Consider the following 18,622-nt stretch of genomic DNA (forward strand, 5'->3'; position numbering starts at 1 on the left):
AAGCAGAGAAGTCCTGATACAACTGTACAGGGTATTAGTGAGGCCACACCTGGAGTACTGCGTACAGTATTGGTCTCCGTATTTAAGGAAGAATATACTTGCAATGGAGGCTGTTCAGAGAAGGTTCACTAGGTTGATTCCGGAGATGAGGGGGTTGACTTATGAAGATAGATTGAGTAGGTTGGACCTATACTCATTGGAGTTCAGAAGAATGAGAGGTTATCTTATCGAAACAAATAAGATAATGGGGGGCTTGACAAGGTGGATGCAGAGAAGATATTTCCACTCATAGGGGAAATTAAAACTAGGTGCATAGTCTCAGACTAAGTGGCCGCCCATTTAAAACTGAGATGAGGAGGAATATCTCTCTCAGAAAGTTGTGACTCTGTGGATTTCTCTGCCCCAGAGAGCTGTGGAGGCTGGGTCATACCATAACCCCAAGGTGGTTCTCCCTGGATCAGGAAGGTATATGCTTGCTTTTTTGGAAATAGGAGGTGGGTGGGGTGGCTTGACCCATCCACCTCCACGGAGGTGTGTGGGGGACTTGACCCATCCACCTCCATGGCACGAACCTGGTATTGCAGTACTTCCAGGAACGGTGCAGTGGCTCTAGGCCTTTTGGCTAAGAGCATTGGCGCAGAGTGATCCTTGAATGGGCCCAAGGTGACCTCTGGCGTTTGTGATTTGACAAAGAATTGGAACGATTGGCTACGAATTTTAAAAAAAAAAATATATATATATATATTTAAGGGGGAGATATCGCTTCTCGGCCTTTTGGCTAAGATCATGCGTAACTGACCTGACAGGGGAGTAACCATGACCCCAAAGTGGTTCTCCCTGGATCAGGAAGGTGGTTCTCCTATGCTTTTTGGAAATAGGAGGTGGGTCGGGGGGCCTGACCCATCCACCTCCATGGCACGAACCTGGTATTGCAGTACTTCCAGGAACGGTGCAGTGGCTCTAGGCCTTTTGGCTAAGAGCATTGGTGCAGAATGATCCTTGATGTGTGCAAGGTGACCTCTGGCGTTTGTGATTTGACAAAGAATTGGAAAGATTGGCTACGAATTTAAAAAAAATATATATATATATATTTAAGGGGGAGATTGACAGATTTTTGAGCGATAAGGGAGTAAAGAGTTATGGGGAGCGGGCAGGGAAGTGGAGCTGAGTCCATGATCAAATCAGCCATGAGCTTACTTAATGGCGAGCGGTCTCGAGGAGCCAAACGGCTGACTCCTGCTCCTATTTGTTATGTTCTTATGTAAATCTAGGCCGACACTCTAGTGCAGTACTGAGGGAGTGCAGTACTGTCGGAGGTGCTGTTTTTTGGATGAGACGTTAAACCGAGGCTCCGTCTACCCTCTCAGGTGGATGTAAAAGATCGCAGAAGAGCGGGGGAGTTATCCCATGTGTCCTGGCCAATATTAATCTCTCAATCAGCATAACAAAAAAGTGATTATCTGGTCATTATCACATTGCTGATTGTGGGAGCTTGCCGTGTGCAAATTGGCTGCCACGTTTCCCACATTGCGAGAGTGATTGCACTTCAAAAAGTATTTTATTGCCCGTAAAGTGCCTTGGGACATCAATTGGTTGTGAAAGGTGCTATATAAATGCAAGTCTTTCTTTCTATATTAATTTTATCTGTGCATTTAAAGTGAGTTACCAAGTAACCAGATACAATTTTGGTCCATGGACTATAACTGATACGAACTCTAATGCTACGCTATTATTTCTTTAAGGGGGAACAAACATTTTTGAAGCCGTCCTGATTGCAAGCGAAAAGAAACTCAAGATGGAATTGCTGATCGCAATGTATTGTATAAATTTTCTATGAACAAACACATTAAAACGGCAAATGCAACGCATATGCCCGCCGGCCAGGCATTGGTCGCTTTAAATAGCGGATTAACTCTGATCTATACTGTCACCCCACCTTTCTATGTGTGTGTGTGTGTTTTTTAAAAAATAGCTGTTATTTAAAGACACCCATTTATAGCAAGTATCACAGGAAGGACTGATGTCCCCCCAGGAGTACAATATATACAAGACTTCCGGATCAACATGAAATTTGTGGGGAAATATGCTGATTTCTGCCGTGTTCAATTTCTCATTTGAAACAAGCAGCGTAAAGAATCTCACGGGGGATGTAACAAAAAGCAGACAGCGGGACTGAAGCCCATTGTGTCGGCAAAGCACAGATTTCCCCGCAGCGCTCTCCGGGAAAGTGTTGCATTTTTGTTATTCTGTTACTTTCAGTTGCAATTGGTAAGTGTATCAAATTCTGGGACCTCCTGCAGGAAATAGCTTTGCAATTGAATGAATGCAGTTTTTTGGGGGCGGTGCGGTGCAGCTTTGCAATTTTGTAACAGAGAGCCTTTTTGGTTACTTTAGCTTTGAGAATTTTTAACCTCAGCTTGGAGAGAAACAGCAGCGCTGCGAAGTATTGCCGCTCTGGGGCAGTTGGACAGCACACCGGGTCTCCCCAAATTAAGGAGATGGCTATTTGTTTTAACCACACAGGGTGGGATTTCTCAAACTATTGTGATTTGCAGGGGCGAGGTGATCGGCCAGGGGTTGACCACCCGCCAAACGAGATGCCAGAGAGGGTTGGACTGGAGGTGGGAAGAAGGAGCGGCAGGGTCTAAAGTCAGGAGCCGGGATTTGAGTTCCGAAAGTGGGCACGATGGAGCTGAGAGTCCGGGTCCTCCTCCTCTTCCTTCTCTGAGCAGGGATGTTGGAGCAGGCGAGAGCTTGCCGACACCACTGATGCTGCTGGGATCGGCAAAGCTTACCCACCTCAAAAATGATGAACTTTCGGAAGACCAAGTTTGCAAGGTAAGATTATTTTGGAGTTCATTCAAATATATATATATACACATGGGACATAACTATTTCTGCCTGTGTGCCCATTTAAATCGTGATCCATTTTACAGTTCTGCTTTATTAATTTGAAGGTGTTGTACCATTTCCTTGATAAAGGTAGAAGATGTTTCCAGTTTTGCTTTTAATTGAAATAAAGAACTTGCGTCTATATAGCACCTTCAGGACGTCCCAAAGCCTTTGCTCCATTACAACAGTGACTACACTCTGAAGTACTTTTAGAGTATAGTCACTGTTGTAATGAAGGAAAGGCAGCAGCCAATTTCTGCACAGCAAGCTCCCACAAACAGCAATGTGATAATGATCAGATAATCTGTTTTAGTGTTGTTGGTTGAGGTGTAAATTTTGGCCAGGACATCAGGGAGAACTTCCTCCCCACTCCTCTTCAAAATAAAAGAAAGACTTGGATTTGTATAGCACCTTTCACGACCATCCGATGTCTTTACAGCTAATTAAGTACTTTTGGAGTGTAGTCACTGCTGTAATAGAATAGCACCATGGGATCATTGATATCCACCTGACAAGGGCAGACTTAGTTCAAAGTCTCATCTGGAAGACAAAATCTCTGACAGTGCAGCACTCCCTCAGTACTGCACTCAAATGTCAACCTAGATTATGCGCTCAAGTCTCTGGGGTGGGACTTGAACCCACAACTGTCTGAGGCTGAGGCAAGAGTGCTGCCCACTGAGCCACTGGCTGGAGTTCTGGAAGGATGTGATCAAATGGATCAGCAGTTGTTTACGTAGAATTACATAGAAACTGTCCAACTATATTGGTGTTTGTCCCTGGCATGAGCGGTATTCCTAATTCCAAGTGCCCACCATAATCCCATATCCCATTATGCCCCTTTCCTTTGACCAACAGCTAAATGTTGATATGGTCCCTGCTTCAATCGCTAACTCTGGCAATCTGCCGCATCCATAATTGGTTGTGGAGGGGTGGTCACTCACTTTCCATCCATCTAGATCCGAAGAGCTGCTTAACCTGTGCTTTGCACTTCTACAGGCAATCACAACTGAGATCAAGAAATGTAGGGTAACTTTTCCCGCATTCTTGCATTTGCAGCACACACTGGGAGGACACATCGTAATATTCAACATGAAGGATTGTGCTCCCAATATGCAGCCTGTCCAATTTCCCTTCCTCTTAGAAATAATATCTGGTAAATCTGGCACTGCATAATGGGCACATTGCTTTATGCACCAATATCCCAATGTGCATTCTGAGCGAGAGCACTGCATCAAGTACACAAAAAGTAAAATTACTCCTTTATCATGTGGAACAGTTAGTTGTGTATCAAGTTGATGTAATTTTATTTTAAGCCTTCTATAGAGAATAGTTTCCGTACTTGGGTATCCTTATTTGTTCATCAAAGTTTGAGGTGCCAGCACTATTGATTTCGGATCGTTTTTTGCTTGTGCACCAGTGCCAGAATGAAGTAGTGCAAGGTCAGGGAGAGCAGGGTGAAGGTCCCAACCTTCTGCCTCGACAGTGTGCCTCAAGCAAATGTGTGTTTAAAGACAGCTTGAAGTTAATCGGTAGGTTCATAGAAGAGAATTCTGACCTCCCGTTCAGCTGCGATGGAACAGGATAGGGGGTTAAGATGGCGGTGAGCTGGTGCCAATGTTCCCTATACGTTACACGGCCGCGCAGCTCTCTGCTGGTCCCACGCAGCACGGAATCGGCTTTTGCAATGTTAAAGTTCGCACATGCGCAAACCTGTGAATGGACCACGCAGCCCAATAAAGGGGCCGCCCACCCAAAAGGAAATTATGGGGAACATTGGCTGCCGCTGCATTCCACTGCCCCCTTCCCCCCCCCCGCCCCCCTGATTTCACATCCCCAACACTGACTCAGTGAAATGAGGTTCAGGCAGTAAAGTCTCCCAGGTGTTGACTCCAGGGGGACTGGATGGTTCAACGTTTGGTTGCTCCTGATTCCCGCCCAGAGTTAAAATTGGGGCTTTAGTTTCTACAGATGAAAGAGACAATTGTGGATGGCGGAAATCTGAACTAAAAATAGAAACTATTTGAGACGTACAGCAGGTCGATGTTTCGTATGGGACTTTCATCAGAACCAACTTCACTCAGCGACAACTTACCTTTCTCATTTACATGTTGGTTAACCTGTTGTGCATTGCCAGTATTTTCTGCTTTTATTATAGCTTCTAGAGATTCTGGATATGCAGCAAATGGCCCTTGAGTATTTTTGTGAGGCAAAATAAGTAAGGGCGAGACTTTGTCAGAGTTTGAAGTTGGGTGAAGATAAAATAGAAGGGTTATAAATTTTTCCAGAGCACAATCCATTCATACCCTGCTGCTATGTTGCCACACATGGCTCTCTAGTCGGAATATAGCAACAGCAGTAGGCCATTCGGCCCCTCGAGCCTGTTTTGCCATACAATTAGATCATGGCTGATCTGTACCTCAACCCCATTTACCCGGCTTTGCTCCATATCCCTTGATACCCTTACCTAGGACAATAGGAACTGCTAGATGAAAAAAGACCAAGGCCCATCTAGTTTGCCTTCTACCATCCCGGTAGTCGTATGATACAATGATAATGGAGTTGTTGACTAATCACAGCAATCAATCTCTATCAAATAGTCTACAACAGACCCAGACATGATGCGAGGAAAACCCCAGGGTGGACAATACCTGGAGTATTGTGCACAGTTCTGGTCTCTTTACGTAAGGAAAGACATACTTGCCTTAGAGGGAGTGCAACGAAGGTTCACTAGACTGGTTCCTGGGATGAGGGGATTGTCCTATGAGGAGAGATTGAGCAGACTGGACCTATATTCCATGGAATTTATAAGAATGAGTGGTTATATCATTGAAACATACAAAATTCTTCAGGGGTTTGACAGGGTTAATGCTGATAAAATGTTTCCGCTGACTGCGGAAATCTAGAACAGGGAAAACATTCTCAGAATAAGGGGTCAGCCATTTAGGACTGAGATGAGGAGAAATTTCTTCATAGAATCATAGAATCAGAAGTTTACAGCACGGCAGGAGGCCATTTCGGCCCATTGTGCCCAAGCCAGCCAACAAGAGGCTATCCAGCCTAATCCCACTTTCCAGCTCTAGGTCCATAACCCTACAGATTATGGCACTTCAGATGCACATCCAAGTACTTTTAAAATGTGGTGAGGGTTTCTGCCTCTACCACCTTTTCAGGCAGTGAGTTCCAGATACCCACAACCCTCTGCATGAAGAAATTTCCCCTCCAATCCCCTCTAAACCTTCCAGCAATTACTTTAAATTTATGACCCCTCTGTTAAGGGAAATAGGCCCTTTCTATCCACTATATCTAGGCCCCTCATAATTTTATACACCTCAATGAGGTCTCCCCTCAGCCTCCTCTGTTCCAAGGAAAACAAATGCAGCCTATCCAACCTGTCCTCATAGCTTAGATTCTCCACTCCTGGCAACATCCTCGTAAATCTCCTCTGTACCCTCTCCAGTGCAATCACATCCTTCCTGTAATGCGGTGACCAGAACTGCACACAGTACTCTAGCTGTGGCCTAACCAGTGTTTTATATAGTTCAAGCATAACCCCTCCTGATCTTGTATTCTATGCCTTGGCTAATAAAGACAAGCAATCCATATGCCTTCTTAACCACCTTATCCACCTGGCCTGCTACTTTCGGGGATCTGTGGACATGCACTCCAAGGTCCCTTTGTTCCTCTACACCCCAGTATCCTACCATTTAATGTGTATTCCCTTTCCTTGTTAGCCCTCCCCAAATGCATTACCTCACACTTCTCCGGATTAAATTCCATCTGCCCACCTGACCAGTTGATTGATATCTTCCTGCAGTCTGCAGCTTTCTCCTTCATTATCAACCACACAGCCGATTTTAGTATCATCTGCAAACTTCTTAATCATACCCCCTATATTCAAGTCTAGCTCATTGATGTTGGATTGTGATTCTTGGGAATTCTCTACCCCAGAGAGCTGTGGATGCTAAGTCGTTGAGTATGTTCAAGACAGAGGTCCATAAATGTTTGGGAACTAAGGGGATTTTGGGATATGGGATAGTGTGGGAAGGTGGAGTTGAGATAAAAGATCAGCCATGATCTTGTTGAAGACGGAACAGGCCCGAAATACCTCTACCTATTTCTTATGTTCTTATGAGAGCTTTGGGAACCATAGGTACAAAGTCACCTTGTTTCTCCCTAGCATGTGATAGTTACCACATGTCATGTCTCAAATTACACACATGCTGTGCCCCAAAATGTTATCTATCTAATTTTATACTTGAACGAATCAATGCTATCTGCTTCCACAATCTCCCTCTGGAGCCTGTTCCATAGATTGACCACTCACTCACTGAAATATTGGGGATAATTTAAAACTAACCCACAGGCTGGGAAACTAATAATACTATCCATTGAGTTGAATAGAGAGTGAAATCAGGCCGTGTGTAAAACCAGCATTGCACCCACTCCTGTCAGTTTCCTGATGGGCAGTAGGTCAACATTAGCCCAGTTATTTTCACAATTAGTTTTGAATTTACCCCCTTTCAAGCACAAGCCGTATCCTCTGGTTCTACAGTTACATAAAAACATAAAAAATAGAATCCGGAGTAGGCCACACGGCCCCTCGAACCCACCATTTAATAAGATCATGACTGATCTGATCATGGACTCATCTCCACTTCCCTGCCCGCGTCCCATAACCCTTCACTCCCTTATCGTTCAAAATTCTGTCTATCTCCACATCAAATATATTCAATGACCCAACCTCCACAGCTCTCTGGGACAGAGAATTCCACAGATTTATGATCCTCCGAGAGAAGAAATTCCTCCTCATCTCAGTTCCCTGATTCTGAAACTATGCCCCTAGTTCTAGATTCCCCCGAGAGGGAAGCATCCTCTCTGCATCTACCCTGTCAAGCCCCCTCAGTGTCTTATATGTTTCAATAAGATCAGCTCTCATTGTTCTAAATTGTTCTGGACAAGGTGAGACATCTCGTGTCCCTTTAGGATCGTATCAAATTGTTGTTCTCCACACTACGGGCCCAAGTTTCCACACGAAAAAAAACGGGCGCCCCTCTGAGCCGGGCACCTGTTTTTCGCGCCTAAAACGGCGCCTAAAAATAAAATCGCGATTCTGGAGCGCTTTGCAGCTCCTTGTCTGCCTGGCGCGGCGCCCAGGAGGGCGGAGCCTACACTCGCGCCGATTTTGTAAGTGGGAGGGGGCGGGTACTATTCAAATTAGTTTTTTTCCTGCCGGCAACGCTGCGCGTGCGCGTTGGAGTGTTCGCGCACGCGCAGTGTGAAAAAAACATTGGCACTCGGCCATTTTTGTAGTTCTTTGCAGCTGTTTAATTTTTGAACATTTTTTAATAATAGCACATTGCCATCAGCACTGAGGCTTCTTGCAGCCTTCTCACTGTCTCCTTCTCCTCCCTCCCCCCCGGGAACGAACGGCTGTCTCTTCCTCCCCCCCCCCCCCCCCCCGCGCTCAGCGGCAACGAACGGCTGCAGAATTCTCCCTGGCTGAAGCACTTTCACACAGGTAGGAAGATGGTTTATTTAATTTTTTCTTTGCTTATAAATGTTTATTCAGGTTGGATTTATTTGTATAATATTTGTAGAAGTATAAATAAGGATTTATTGTATAATTTAATGAGTTCCCTTCTGCCCCCCTCCCCCCCCTCCCCCCTCGTTCTGGACGCCTAATTTGTAACCTGCGCCTGATTTTTTAATGTGTAGAACAGGTTTTTTCAGTTCTACAAAAATCTTCACTTGCTCCATTCTACTTTAGTTTAGAGTACGTTTTCACTGTGGAAACTTTCAAATCCGGCGTCAGTGGCCGGACACGCCCCCTTTTGAAGAAAAAATTCTGTTCCAAAGTAGAACTGTTCTACCTGACTAGAACTGCAGAAAAAAAATGTGGAGAATTGCGATTTCTAAGATAGTCCGTTCTCCACCAGTTGCTCCTAAAAATCAGGCGCAAATCATGTGGAAACTTGGGCCATACATGAGGTGAGGCTTTGATTGTTCTTCTGGCTGCAGACGTTAGTTAGTGCGATTGGTTAATTATCTAGTCCCATTAAAATCCTAAAAGCAGCAATATATTTACACAATTACACATATATTATTTTTATATCATGTATATTTTGTTTAGAAGCTGGCATATGTTTTGCATTTTATAATGCTGTCGGTTCCATTTATAGTTATTATATATCGTAATTACCAGAAACAGAGCAGATGTACACACAAACTACATTATGCAAGAGGCACACATTTATTTCCTTATCAACCTGCAATGCTCATTAGAACATTTTATTTATTTACTCCATTTTTAAAATCATTTTACCCATAAAGAACACATGGCCAATCATTTCTATCTAGGCTTAACTATCCATCACAGGAGTCCCTCGGAATCGAGGAAGACTTGCTTCCACTCTAAAAATGAGTCCTTAGGTGACTGAACAGTCCAATACAAGAACTAAATCTCTGTCACAGGTGGGACAGATAGTCGTTGAGGGAAGGGGTGGGTGAGACTGGTTTGCTGCACACTCTTTCCGCTGCCTTCGCTTGATTTCTGCATGCTTAACTATCCATCCATCCAGCAGCAATTGAAAATACTTCAGTTGACAGAAGGAGCCATGAGGCGGTGGGGGGTAATTTTCAACTGGCCACTGCAGTGATAAACTGGGGGTGGGGTGGAGTTGGGTGCCAATGTTCCCTTTAAGCTGTGCAGCGCTCCAGGGGTCCTGTGCAGCCGGCTTGTCAATGCAAAAACTGCGAATGCACGGTATTTTGAATGGCCCACGCAGCCCCTTAAAGGGACCGTGCGATGCCAAGAAAAAAAGATGGAGCGTTGTCAGGCGCCCGTTATAGAAACCGTCTGATTTTGCTTTCCATTAAAATCAATGACCAGGACTGACCAGGATAATCAGTGGTTTCCATATCGGGTGCACCACCTTTACGTTCCAGCAGTAAGTTCAAAATTTATCCCATTATAGCTGCAATCTCAGACAGGCTTAACAATCACACTGACGTCTGCAGCCAGAAGAACAATCAAAATATCACCTCATGTAGTGTGGAGAACAGCAATTCGATGCGGCCCTAAAGGGACACAGCTTCATCGGAACAGCAGTGCAATATATTACTGCACTAACTCTCCTATAAGACTGTGCGTCGTTTCCTCTGAGCTACACCATGGGAGATTCTGTAGCATCGAAACATTTTGCACATAGTATGTGTCCATCACACACCAGATGACAGGTTTCAACGTGTCGCACATTGTTACACAGGCAAAACAATCTTAACAAAAACAAGAAAGTTACTCACTGACCTTGAACCCGAAAGTTACATTTTGTTACAACTGCCTACTTTATAAATAGCTATAATTGCTTAGATTTGTCTGTTTGAAGTCCTAAAGAGAAAGGTCAGTTTGGCAACTAAACATCTCAACCAGGATCCAGACACCAGAATGAGCAATGTTTCCTAACTGTTTATTATAGTTGACATTTAACACATGTTGAAGTTGTCAGAAGTAAACTATAATCCCATGTGCTTCAACAATAACAACTTCATCTATATAGCGGTGATGGGTGAGCAGGACTTGCTGTGGGATAGGATAAGAATATAAGAACATAAGAATTAGGAGCAGGAGTAGGTCATTCGGCCCCTCGAGTCTGCTCTGCCATTCAATAAGATCATGGCTGATCTTCGACCTCAACTCCACTTTCCTGCACTGTCCCTATATCCCTTAATTCCCTTAATATCCAAAAATCTATTGATCTCTGTCTTGACTATACTCTCTAGACTGAGCCTCCACAGCCCTCTGGGGGCAAGAAGAGAAGATATTACTGGAGATGCTTTGGCTATGTTCATGTTGGTAAGGGCAGAATCAAGTGAGGGCAGCCCCACTAAGCTAGATAACAGAGGTGTGGTTGACCACATCAAAGACTACAAATGGGTTGAGAAGGGCGAGGGTGGATAGTGCATCACAGTCAGTCATTTGTGACTTCCATTTCAGTGAAGGAACAGAAAGGGATTCAAACAATGTTGCAGGAACGATGGTCATGGATGTGGGAGGCAACAACACGTTCAAGGACTTCGAGAGGAAAGGGAGGTTGGAGTTGGATTGGTAGTTTGCACGGGCAGAGGTGTCGAGGTGGGTTTGTTGAGGTGGGGGTGATGATGGCGGTTCTGAAGGGAGGGGGACAGTACCTTCAGAGAGGGAACTATTTACAATGTCAGCAAGCATAGAAACATAGAAAATAGACGCAGGAGTTGGCCATTCTGCCCTTCGAACCTGCACCACCATTCAAGAAGACCATGGCTGGTCATTCACCTCAGTACCCCTTTCCTGCTTTCTCTCCATACCCCTTGATCTCTTTGGCCGTAAGGGCCATATCTAACTCCCTCTTGAATATATCCAATGAACTGGCATCAACAACTCTCTGCGGCAGGGAATTCCACAGGTTAACAACTCTCTGGGTGAAGAAGTTTCTCCTCAGGACATTCCTAAATGGCTTACCCCTGATCCTTAGACTGTGTCCCCTGGTTCTGGACTTCCCCAACATCGGGAACATTCCTCCTGCATCTAACCTGTCCAGTTCCATCAGAATGTTATATGTTTCTATGAGATCCCCTCTCAACCTTCTAGGCTCAGTCGATCCAGTCTCTCCTCATATGTCAGTCCTGCCATCCCGGGAATCAATCTGGTGAACCTTCGCTGCACTCCCTCAATAGCAAGAATGTCCTTCCTCAGATTAGGAGACCAAAACTGAACACAATATTCCAGGTGAAGCCTCACTAAGGCCCTGTACAATTGCAGTAAGACCTCCCTGCTCCTATACTCAAATCCCCTAGCTATGAAGGCCAATGTACCATTTGTCTTCTTCACCGCCTGCTGTACCTGCATGCCAACTTTCAATGACTGATGTACCATGACACCCATGTCTCATTGCACCTCCCCTTTTCCTAATCTGCCGCCATTCAGATAATATTTTCCCTTTGCGTTTTTGCCACCAAAGTGGATAACCTCACATTTATCCACATTATATGGAACTTTATTTATTCGTTCGTGGGATGTTGATATTGTTGGCAACTAGCATTTATTGCCCATCCCTAATTGGCCTTGAGAAGGTGGTGGTGAGCCACCTTCTTGAACCGCTGCAGCCCGCATGGTGAAGGCACTCCCACAGTGCTGTTAGGGAGGGAGTTCCAGGATTTTGACCCAATGACGTTGAAGGAACGGCGATATACTTCCAAGTCCGGATGATGTGTGACTTGTAGCGGAACTTGGAGGTGATGGTGTTCCCATGGGGAACTGATGATCAGGTTGGGTGATTGGTAGTTTAGTGGAAATGGGGCCAAGGGAGCAGGAGGTGGATTTAGTGAACAAGGCGAGCTTGGATAGAGTATGAGGGGAGATAGGAGAGAAACTAGAGAAAGATGCAGTTCATAGCTCAGGGATGGGGACAACCTTTGGGGGATGTTTCGCTTGGTGGGCAAGAGGAAGGAGCGGATGTGGTAAAGGCAGCTGAATGGAAGATCTCAAACATAGTATCAAGAAGCCCAGGAGTTCCTTGCACTTGTTGGAGGGGAGAGGGGTTTAAGCAGATGGCAGGTAGCGGAGAAACAAAGTCAGAGATAATCTTTTCTCTTTTGAGATGATTCTGGAGCAGTGAATGATGCAGTGCGCAGACAGGAGCCACAGATTGGTTTATATTAAGGAAAGTTTTTGAGATATGTATCTTCCTGTTGTGTAGGCCCTCGTCTCAGTATCTGGTTGAATAATATTATGCTGAACAGCTCGCCACTGTGCCTCTGTTTACATCAAGTGAATAATGTGTGTTTTTGTTGACTAGTTCGAACCCTAACAGGAAAATCAGACAAATTGTTATGACAGCCCATGTTTACATAGAGCAGATATTTCATCCTTTAGTTTATGATACCAAGGATTTAGAAGCAGCGGATGTTTCTGGGGGTATATTTTACACTAGTCTCTAATTTGTGCACAAAGTTAGTGTGTATATAAAACAAAGCCTGTTTTTTTTTACCATGCCCTGACTTTTTTTTGTTGACGTTAAGGACGGATTAAATGTGCCATCGGGGGTAGAAACAGAGTCAGAACACTTACCGATTAATGTCTGCTGTTGGTTGGCTTAATCCGGTACCTACTTTCTGTGACTCGGCAATTGTTACTGGTTTCGTAATCCAGACGGCTGGAATGGTATTCCAGAGAATATGAGTTCAAATTCCACCTTGGCAGAATAATAGAATGGTTACAGCACAGAAGGAGGCTATTTAACCCGTTGAGCCCGTGCCGGTTCTCTTCGAGAGCACTTCAGCCAGTCCCACTCCCCTGCCTTTTCCCCGTAGCCCTGCAATTTCTTTTCCTTCAGGTACTTAACCAATTCCCTTTTGAAAGCCGTGATTAAGTCTGACTCCTCCACCCTCTCTCCAGATCCTAACCACTCGCTGTGTAAAAAAGTTTTTCCTCATGTCGCCTTTGGTTCTTCTGCCAATCACCTTAAATCTGTGTCCTCTGGTTCTCGACCCTTCCGCCAATGGGAACAGTTTCTCTCTATCCACTCTGTCTATGCCCCTCAAGATTTTGAACACCTCTATCAAATATCAAATATCCTCTCAACCTTCTCTGCTCTAAGGAGAACAACCCCAGCTTCACGTCCACGGCCAGATCAGCCATGATCTTGTTGAATGGCGGAGCAGGCTCGAGGGGCTAGATGGCCTACTCCTGTTCCTAATTCTTATGTTCTTATGTTATGTTCTCTAGTCTGTCCACGTAACTGAAGTCCCTCATCCCTGGAACCATTCCCGTAAATCTTTTCTGTACCCTCGCTAAGGCCTTCACATCCTTCCTGAAGTTCCCACCAAGGGATTCCATTATTTTTCCTACCACCGATGCTAAGCTAACTGGTCTATAATTCCCTTGTGCCAGGCCCTGGAACATTGTGGGCCGCACCGACCTGTGTGAGACCACCACCGCAGGTCGGGGCTATAAATAGAGCTGGAGCGCCGGGCCCTGGAACATCATGGGCGGAGGTGCGGTGAATGAGGGTACGGGGCACAGAAGAGCCGAGGGCCCAGGGGCAGCACGGGCCAGTCCACACTGCGATGTGTGTGGGCACTAGGTCCGTGCAGCAGAGCAGGTCCCCAGACGTCCTGGTTAACCCTAGCTCTGTCGAGCCCGTGTGGTGGCTGGTGTGCAACGATCACCACATGTTAAAAAAATCCACGCACAGGCATCTTCCACCCCCTCAACTGGAGTTCAGGACTGGAACATCGGGTCCTTCATTGAAACATCTATGAACTCTTGTGGAAGCAAGTCATCCTTGTTCGAGGGACCACCTATGATAGTGCAGTGCCCAGAATTGGACAGTTTGAGAATTTTATCTCATTAAAAAAATTTGGAAATAAAAAGCTGATATCAGTAAAAAAGAGATCCCAATGAATCTATTGGCTTGTTGCAGAAACCCAACTTGTACACTAATGCCCTTTTAGAAAGGATACCTGCCGTCTTTACTCAGTCTGGCCGATGACACCAATCCCCCACGCCAAGGTGCTTGACTCTTAACTGCCCTCTGAAGTGACCTAGCAAGCCTCCAAACAGCTAGACTGCATAGGTTCGAGAAGGTGGCCCACCTCGGGTCAGGTCAACCATGGATGGACAATAAATGCTGGCTTTCCCAGCGACGTCCATTGTTTTCTATTGGCCATATTAAATTACCAGTTCAATGAATATTTTGCCCAAAACATTTTTTCCCCAATTTTTTCCTGTCTTTTCCTCAAGTTACAATTCTAAAGACATGGCCCACCCTCCAGTTCATTGATGTTTCCATTCTTCATGTGTACAGCCTAGTCGATGGGCAATCAACCATGGGACACCACAGCCAAGCCTGATCTGGAACCCACACGTACACTTTCCAGCAGATAGTCTCAACTGGATTTGAGCCCAAACCCAGAACTCACTGGATCACTTGGGTTGCCAACCTTCCAGGATTAATCTCCTGGACACTGGCGCAAACAAACCCGGGAGAAAAATCATAGGGGAAGTAAAAAGAATTGTGTACTTTCTATTTCATTTTCTTTGAACACTTCCATTTATTAGTTATAGAAACAATGGGGATGGTTTGACTGGTGGGGGTGCAGGCGGGGTTGGAGATGGGAGGTCGTGTGATGAAACCTCCAGGAATATGTCCAATCAGTTGACAACCCTACCGTGCACGTGCCTGTACAACTGCACCAGCCCCAGACATCAGTACAACTCATACTTGAAGTCTGCAAGGTAAGTAAAAATCTTCATTACGCCCTCATGAACATGATCTTGGAGATTTTAACAGGAATTCTGTGCCGTTTAAACCAACGGCATTTTTTGATCTAAACAGGTATATAGGAAGCTGTTTGTAGTGTATTTGTTTCATGGGTTCTTTGCTTAAGAATTCATAGCTACACATTTGCTGTAAAGAACTAGCTGGTTTATTAGCAAAGGTTTAACAATCAAACTGAACACTACCAGTTCATCCACCAGGCTCACAACAACACGCTTCATCGTGGAGAACCTGAACTCAATTAATCGGGGTTTCATTGAGTCCTGTGAACATCACGTGACTGGCTAAGCCACTCACAGTGCAACAGATCCACACGCCTGTGAACATGCTCACAGGTGCATCACTATTAAAATCCACACAATTTATGCAGAGTCTCTGCAGACCCTCCAAATCTCTTGTGACCAATTTGCTCATTAGCTAATTTTCTGGCGCTCGCTCATAGTAAGCAGCCCGGGTAGTAATGTGGGCTGGACGGTTGACCAACAGCGCCTCACTGGACAACTAGGCAAAATAGGACTGACATTTCACCCAAATTAATCACTTCTTTGGAAGATAGATCAAGCTGCTAGTGAATGATCTTTCCAATCTTTTACTGCTTTTAGAGGCTCAGAACATGTTTCTCCCTAAATGAATAACAGGAACCTTAGCTTCTTGTATACACTTTCCATATCAAGGGATATGGAGCTAAGGCGAATAAATGGAGTTGAGGTACAGATCAGCCTAATTGAGTTGTGGAACAGGCTCGTGGGGCTGAGTGGCCTACTCATGTTCCTCATACTGAAAATTCAATGATAGTGAAAGTGGCTGAGTCAACCAGTTATAATAACTAAAAGAACACAAAGTAAGTCAAGGGAATGGATTAACTTAAGTGATATAAGTAGCAAAATAGGCCCAATAACACAGCTTGCATTTATATAGCGCCTTGCGTTTTGATCCAACGTGCTTTGCCGAGGCATTGTCAAACAAAAATAGATGCTGAGCCAAAGAAGGCGAAATCAGGAAGGTGACCCAAAGTCTGGTTGGAGAGGTGGGTTTTAAGGAGAGACTTAATGGTTGAGGGGGAGGTGGAGAAGAAAAGGGGTTTAGGGAGGGGATTCTGGAGCTGAGGCCTAATCATTGCAGGCATGGCTGTCAAGGGTTGAGCAAAGGGCATGCACAAGAGGTTGGAGTATGAGGAATGGAGAGTTCAAGGAGTAGTTCTTGCGTCGGTGGAAGTTAGAGAGATAGGGAAGGAATGCCATGAAAGGATGTAAACAGAAGGATGAGAATTTGTGGCGAGGGACTGGGCCAGGGAGGACATGGATGATGAGCGAGCAGGACTTGGTGGGGGGCAAGACGTGTGCAGCAGAGTTTTGGATGAGCTGAAATTTGAGTGGAGGAGGGCAGGCCAGCCGGGAGAGCATTGGAATAGTCAAGTCTGGAGACAACAAAGGAATGGATGAGGGTTTCATTGGCAGATGGGCTGAGATGGGGCAGAAGGGGCAATGTTATGGAGGTGTAAGTAGGTCGTCTTTGTGATGGGAAGCAACTCAGTAGGTAACATTCCCATGTTAAATGGCTTTACATCTCCTTTTGTCCTTATTTCATTGTACTGTACCATGCACAATCTTCATTCAAAACATTGAGTAAAACCTAAATCAGTAGTGACCACTATTCTTTCAATTATATAGTGCAGAATACTACTACATTTTTAGCATTTAATATGGTGTATAATATATTACATTTCATAAAGCATCTTGCGCAGGATATAGTTTATGAAGTGACTATACAGATATAATGGGCCCAAGTTTCCACATGATTTGCGCCTCATTTTTAGGAGCAACTGGTGGAGAACGGACTATCTTAGAATTTGCAATTCTCCACATTTTTTTTCTGCAGTTCTAGTCAGGTAGAACAGTTCTACTTTGGAACAGAATTTTTTCTTCAAAAGGGGGCGTGTCCGGCCACTGACGCCTGATTTGAAAGTTTCCACAGTGAAAATGTACTCCAAACTAAAGTAGAATGGAGCAAGTGAAGATTTTTGTAGAACTGAAAAAACCTGTTCTACACATTAAAAAATCAGGCGCAGGTTACAAATCAGGCGTCCAGAACGAGGTGGGGGGGGGAAGGGTGGGGAAGGGAACTCATTAAATTCTACATTAATCCTTATTTATACTTCTACAAATATTATACAAATAAGTCCAACCTGAATAAACATTTATAAGCCAAGAAAAGATTAAATAAACCATCTTCCTACCTGTGTGAAAGTGCTTCAGCCAGGAAGAATGGTGCAGCAAGCCTCACAAAACGAGGGAGCCGACCGAACGCGGGCCGGGGGGGAGGGGGAGGGGGGGGGGGGAGGGAGCCAACCGAACACGGGCCGGGGGGGGGGGGAGGGGGGGGGGGGGAGGGAGCCGACCGAACACGGGCCGGGGGGGGGGGGGGGGAAGGAGGAGGGAGCCGACCGAACACGGGCCGGGGGGGGAGGGGGAGGAGGAGGGAGCCGACCGAACGCGGGCTGGGGAGGGGGGAGGAGGGAGCCGACCGAACGCGAGGTGGGGGGAAGGGAATGGAGCCGTTCCAGACGGCTGGCGGGAAAGAGAGAAGGCTGTAGGAAGCCTCAGAAATTGAGGATTATTTCCCGACGGCAAAAGGGGGAGGTCGTCGGGAAACGGCTGCCTCAACTTTCTGAGGCTTCCTGCACCCTTCTCACTGCTACAAGAAGCCTCTATGCTGATGGCAATGTACTTTTGTTAAAAAATGTTCAAAAACTAAACAGCTACAAAGTACTACAAAAATGGCCGAGTGCCAATGTTTTTTTCACACTGAGCATGCGCGAACGCTCCAACGCGCACGTGCAGCGTTGCCGGCAGGGAGAAAACTAATTTAAATAGTACTCGCCCCCTCCCACTTACAAAATCGGCGCGAGTGTAGGCTCCGCCCCCCTGGGCGCCGCGCCAAGCAGACAAGGAGCTGCAGAACGCTCCAGAATCGCTCGTTTTTTTCCCGGCGCCGTTTTAGGCGCGAAAAACGGGCGCCCAGCTCGGAGAGGCGCCCGTTTTTTATCATGTGGAAACTTGGGCCCAATGTATTATATTATCCACAAAATACTCTGTTAGATCTGCCTGAGTGTTGCACACTGAGAGTTGAGACCGAGAGTAGTCTTCAGGTGAAATAAGGTCAGAGGGCCAGGGATAATTGGACCAGGCAGTGCCGATTTAATGCTGTCACCATTTTAAAATCGTACATTTCGTCCTTATGTTGCCACTGATCGATCTGTGTTGGGGTTTCACACAGGAACATCAATTGTGGTCTTCAAGTGAAAACCAATTGGACCAGGGTACACAGACACAATTGACTCCCCATTATAAAATCATAGGTTCAATCGTAAGTTGTTATATCCATGTTTATAATGGAAACAGCCTGTGTAAACA

The 18,622-nt window shown here is 45.5% G+C and overlaps 1 protein-coding gene and 1 pseudogene across 1 annotated transcript in view; both read left to right on the forward strand.

Moving 5' to 3' along the window:
- The first annotated feature begins 758 nt into the window (after positions 1-758).
- Positions 759-960, forward strand: LOC139225983 (U2 spliceosomal RNA; annotated as a pseudogene).
- Positions 961-2,799: 1,839 nt separating this feature from the next.
- Positions 2,800-18,622, forward strand: part of mmd2a (monocyte to macrophage differentiation-associated 2a) — a 130,190-nt gene continuing 114,367 nt past the window's right edge. Inside the window, exon 1 of the mRNA XM_070901284.1 lies at positions 2,800-2,838. Within this exon, the coding sequence (XP_070757385.1) occupies positions 2,807-2,838 (32 nt within the window). The 5' untranslated portion in view covers positions 2,800-2,806. The remainder of the gene's footprint in view (positions 2,839-18,622) is intronic.

The sequence above is a fragment of the Pristiophorus japonicus genome, chromosome 15 (assembly GCF_044704955.1).
Source record: "Pristiophorus japonicus isolate sPriJap1 chromosome 15, sPriJap1.hap1, whole genome shotgun sequence".
NCBI classification, from domain to species: domain Eukaryota; kingdom Metazoa; phylum Chordata; class Chondrichthyes; family Pristiophoridae; genus Pristiophorus; species Pristiophorus japonicus.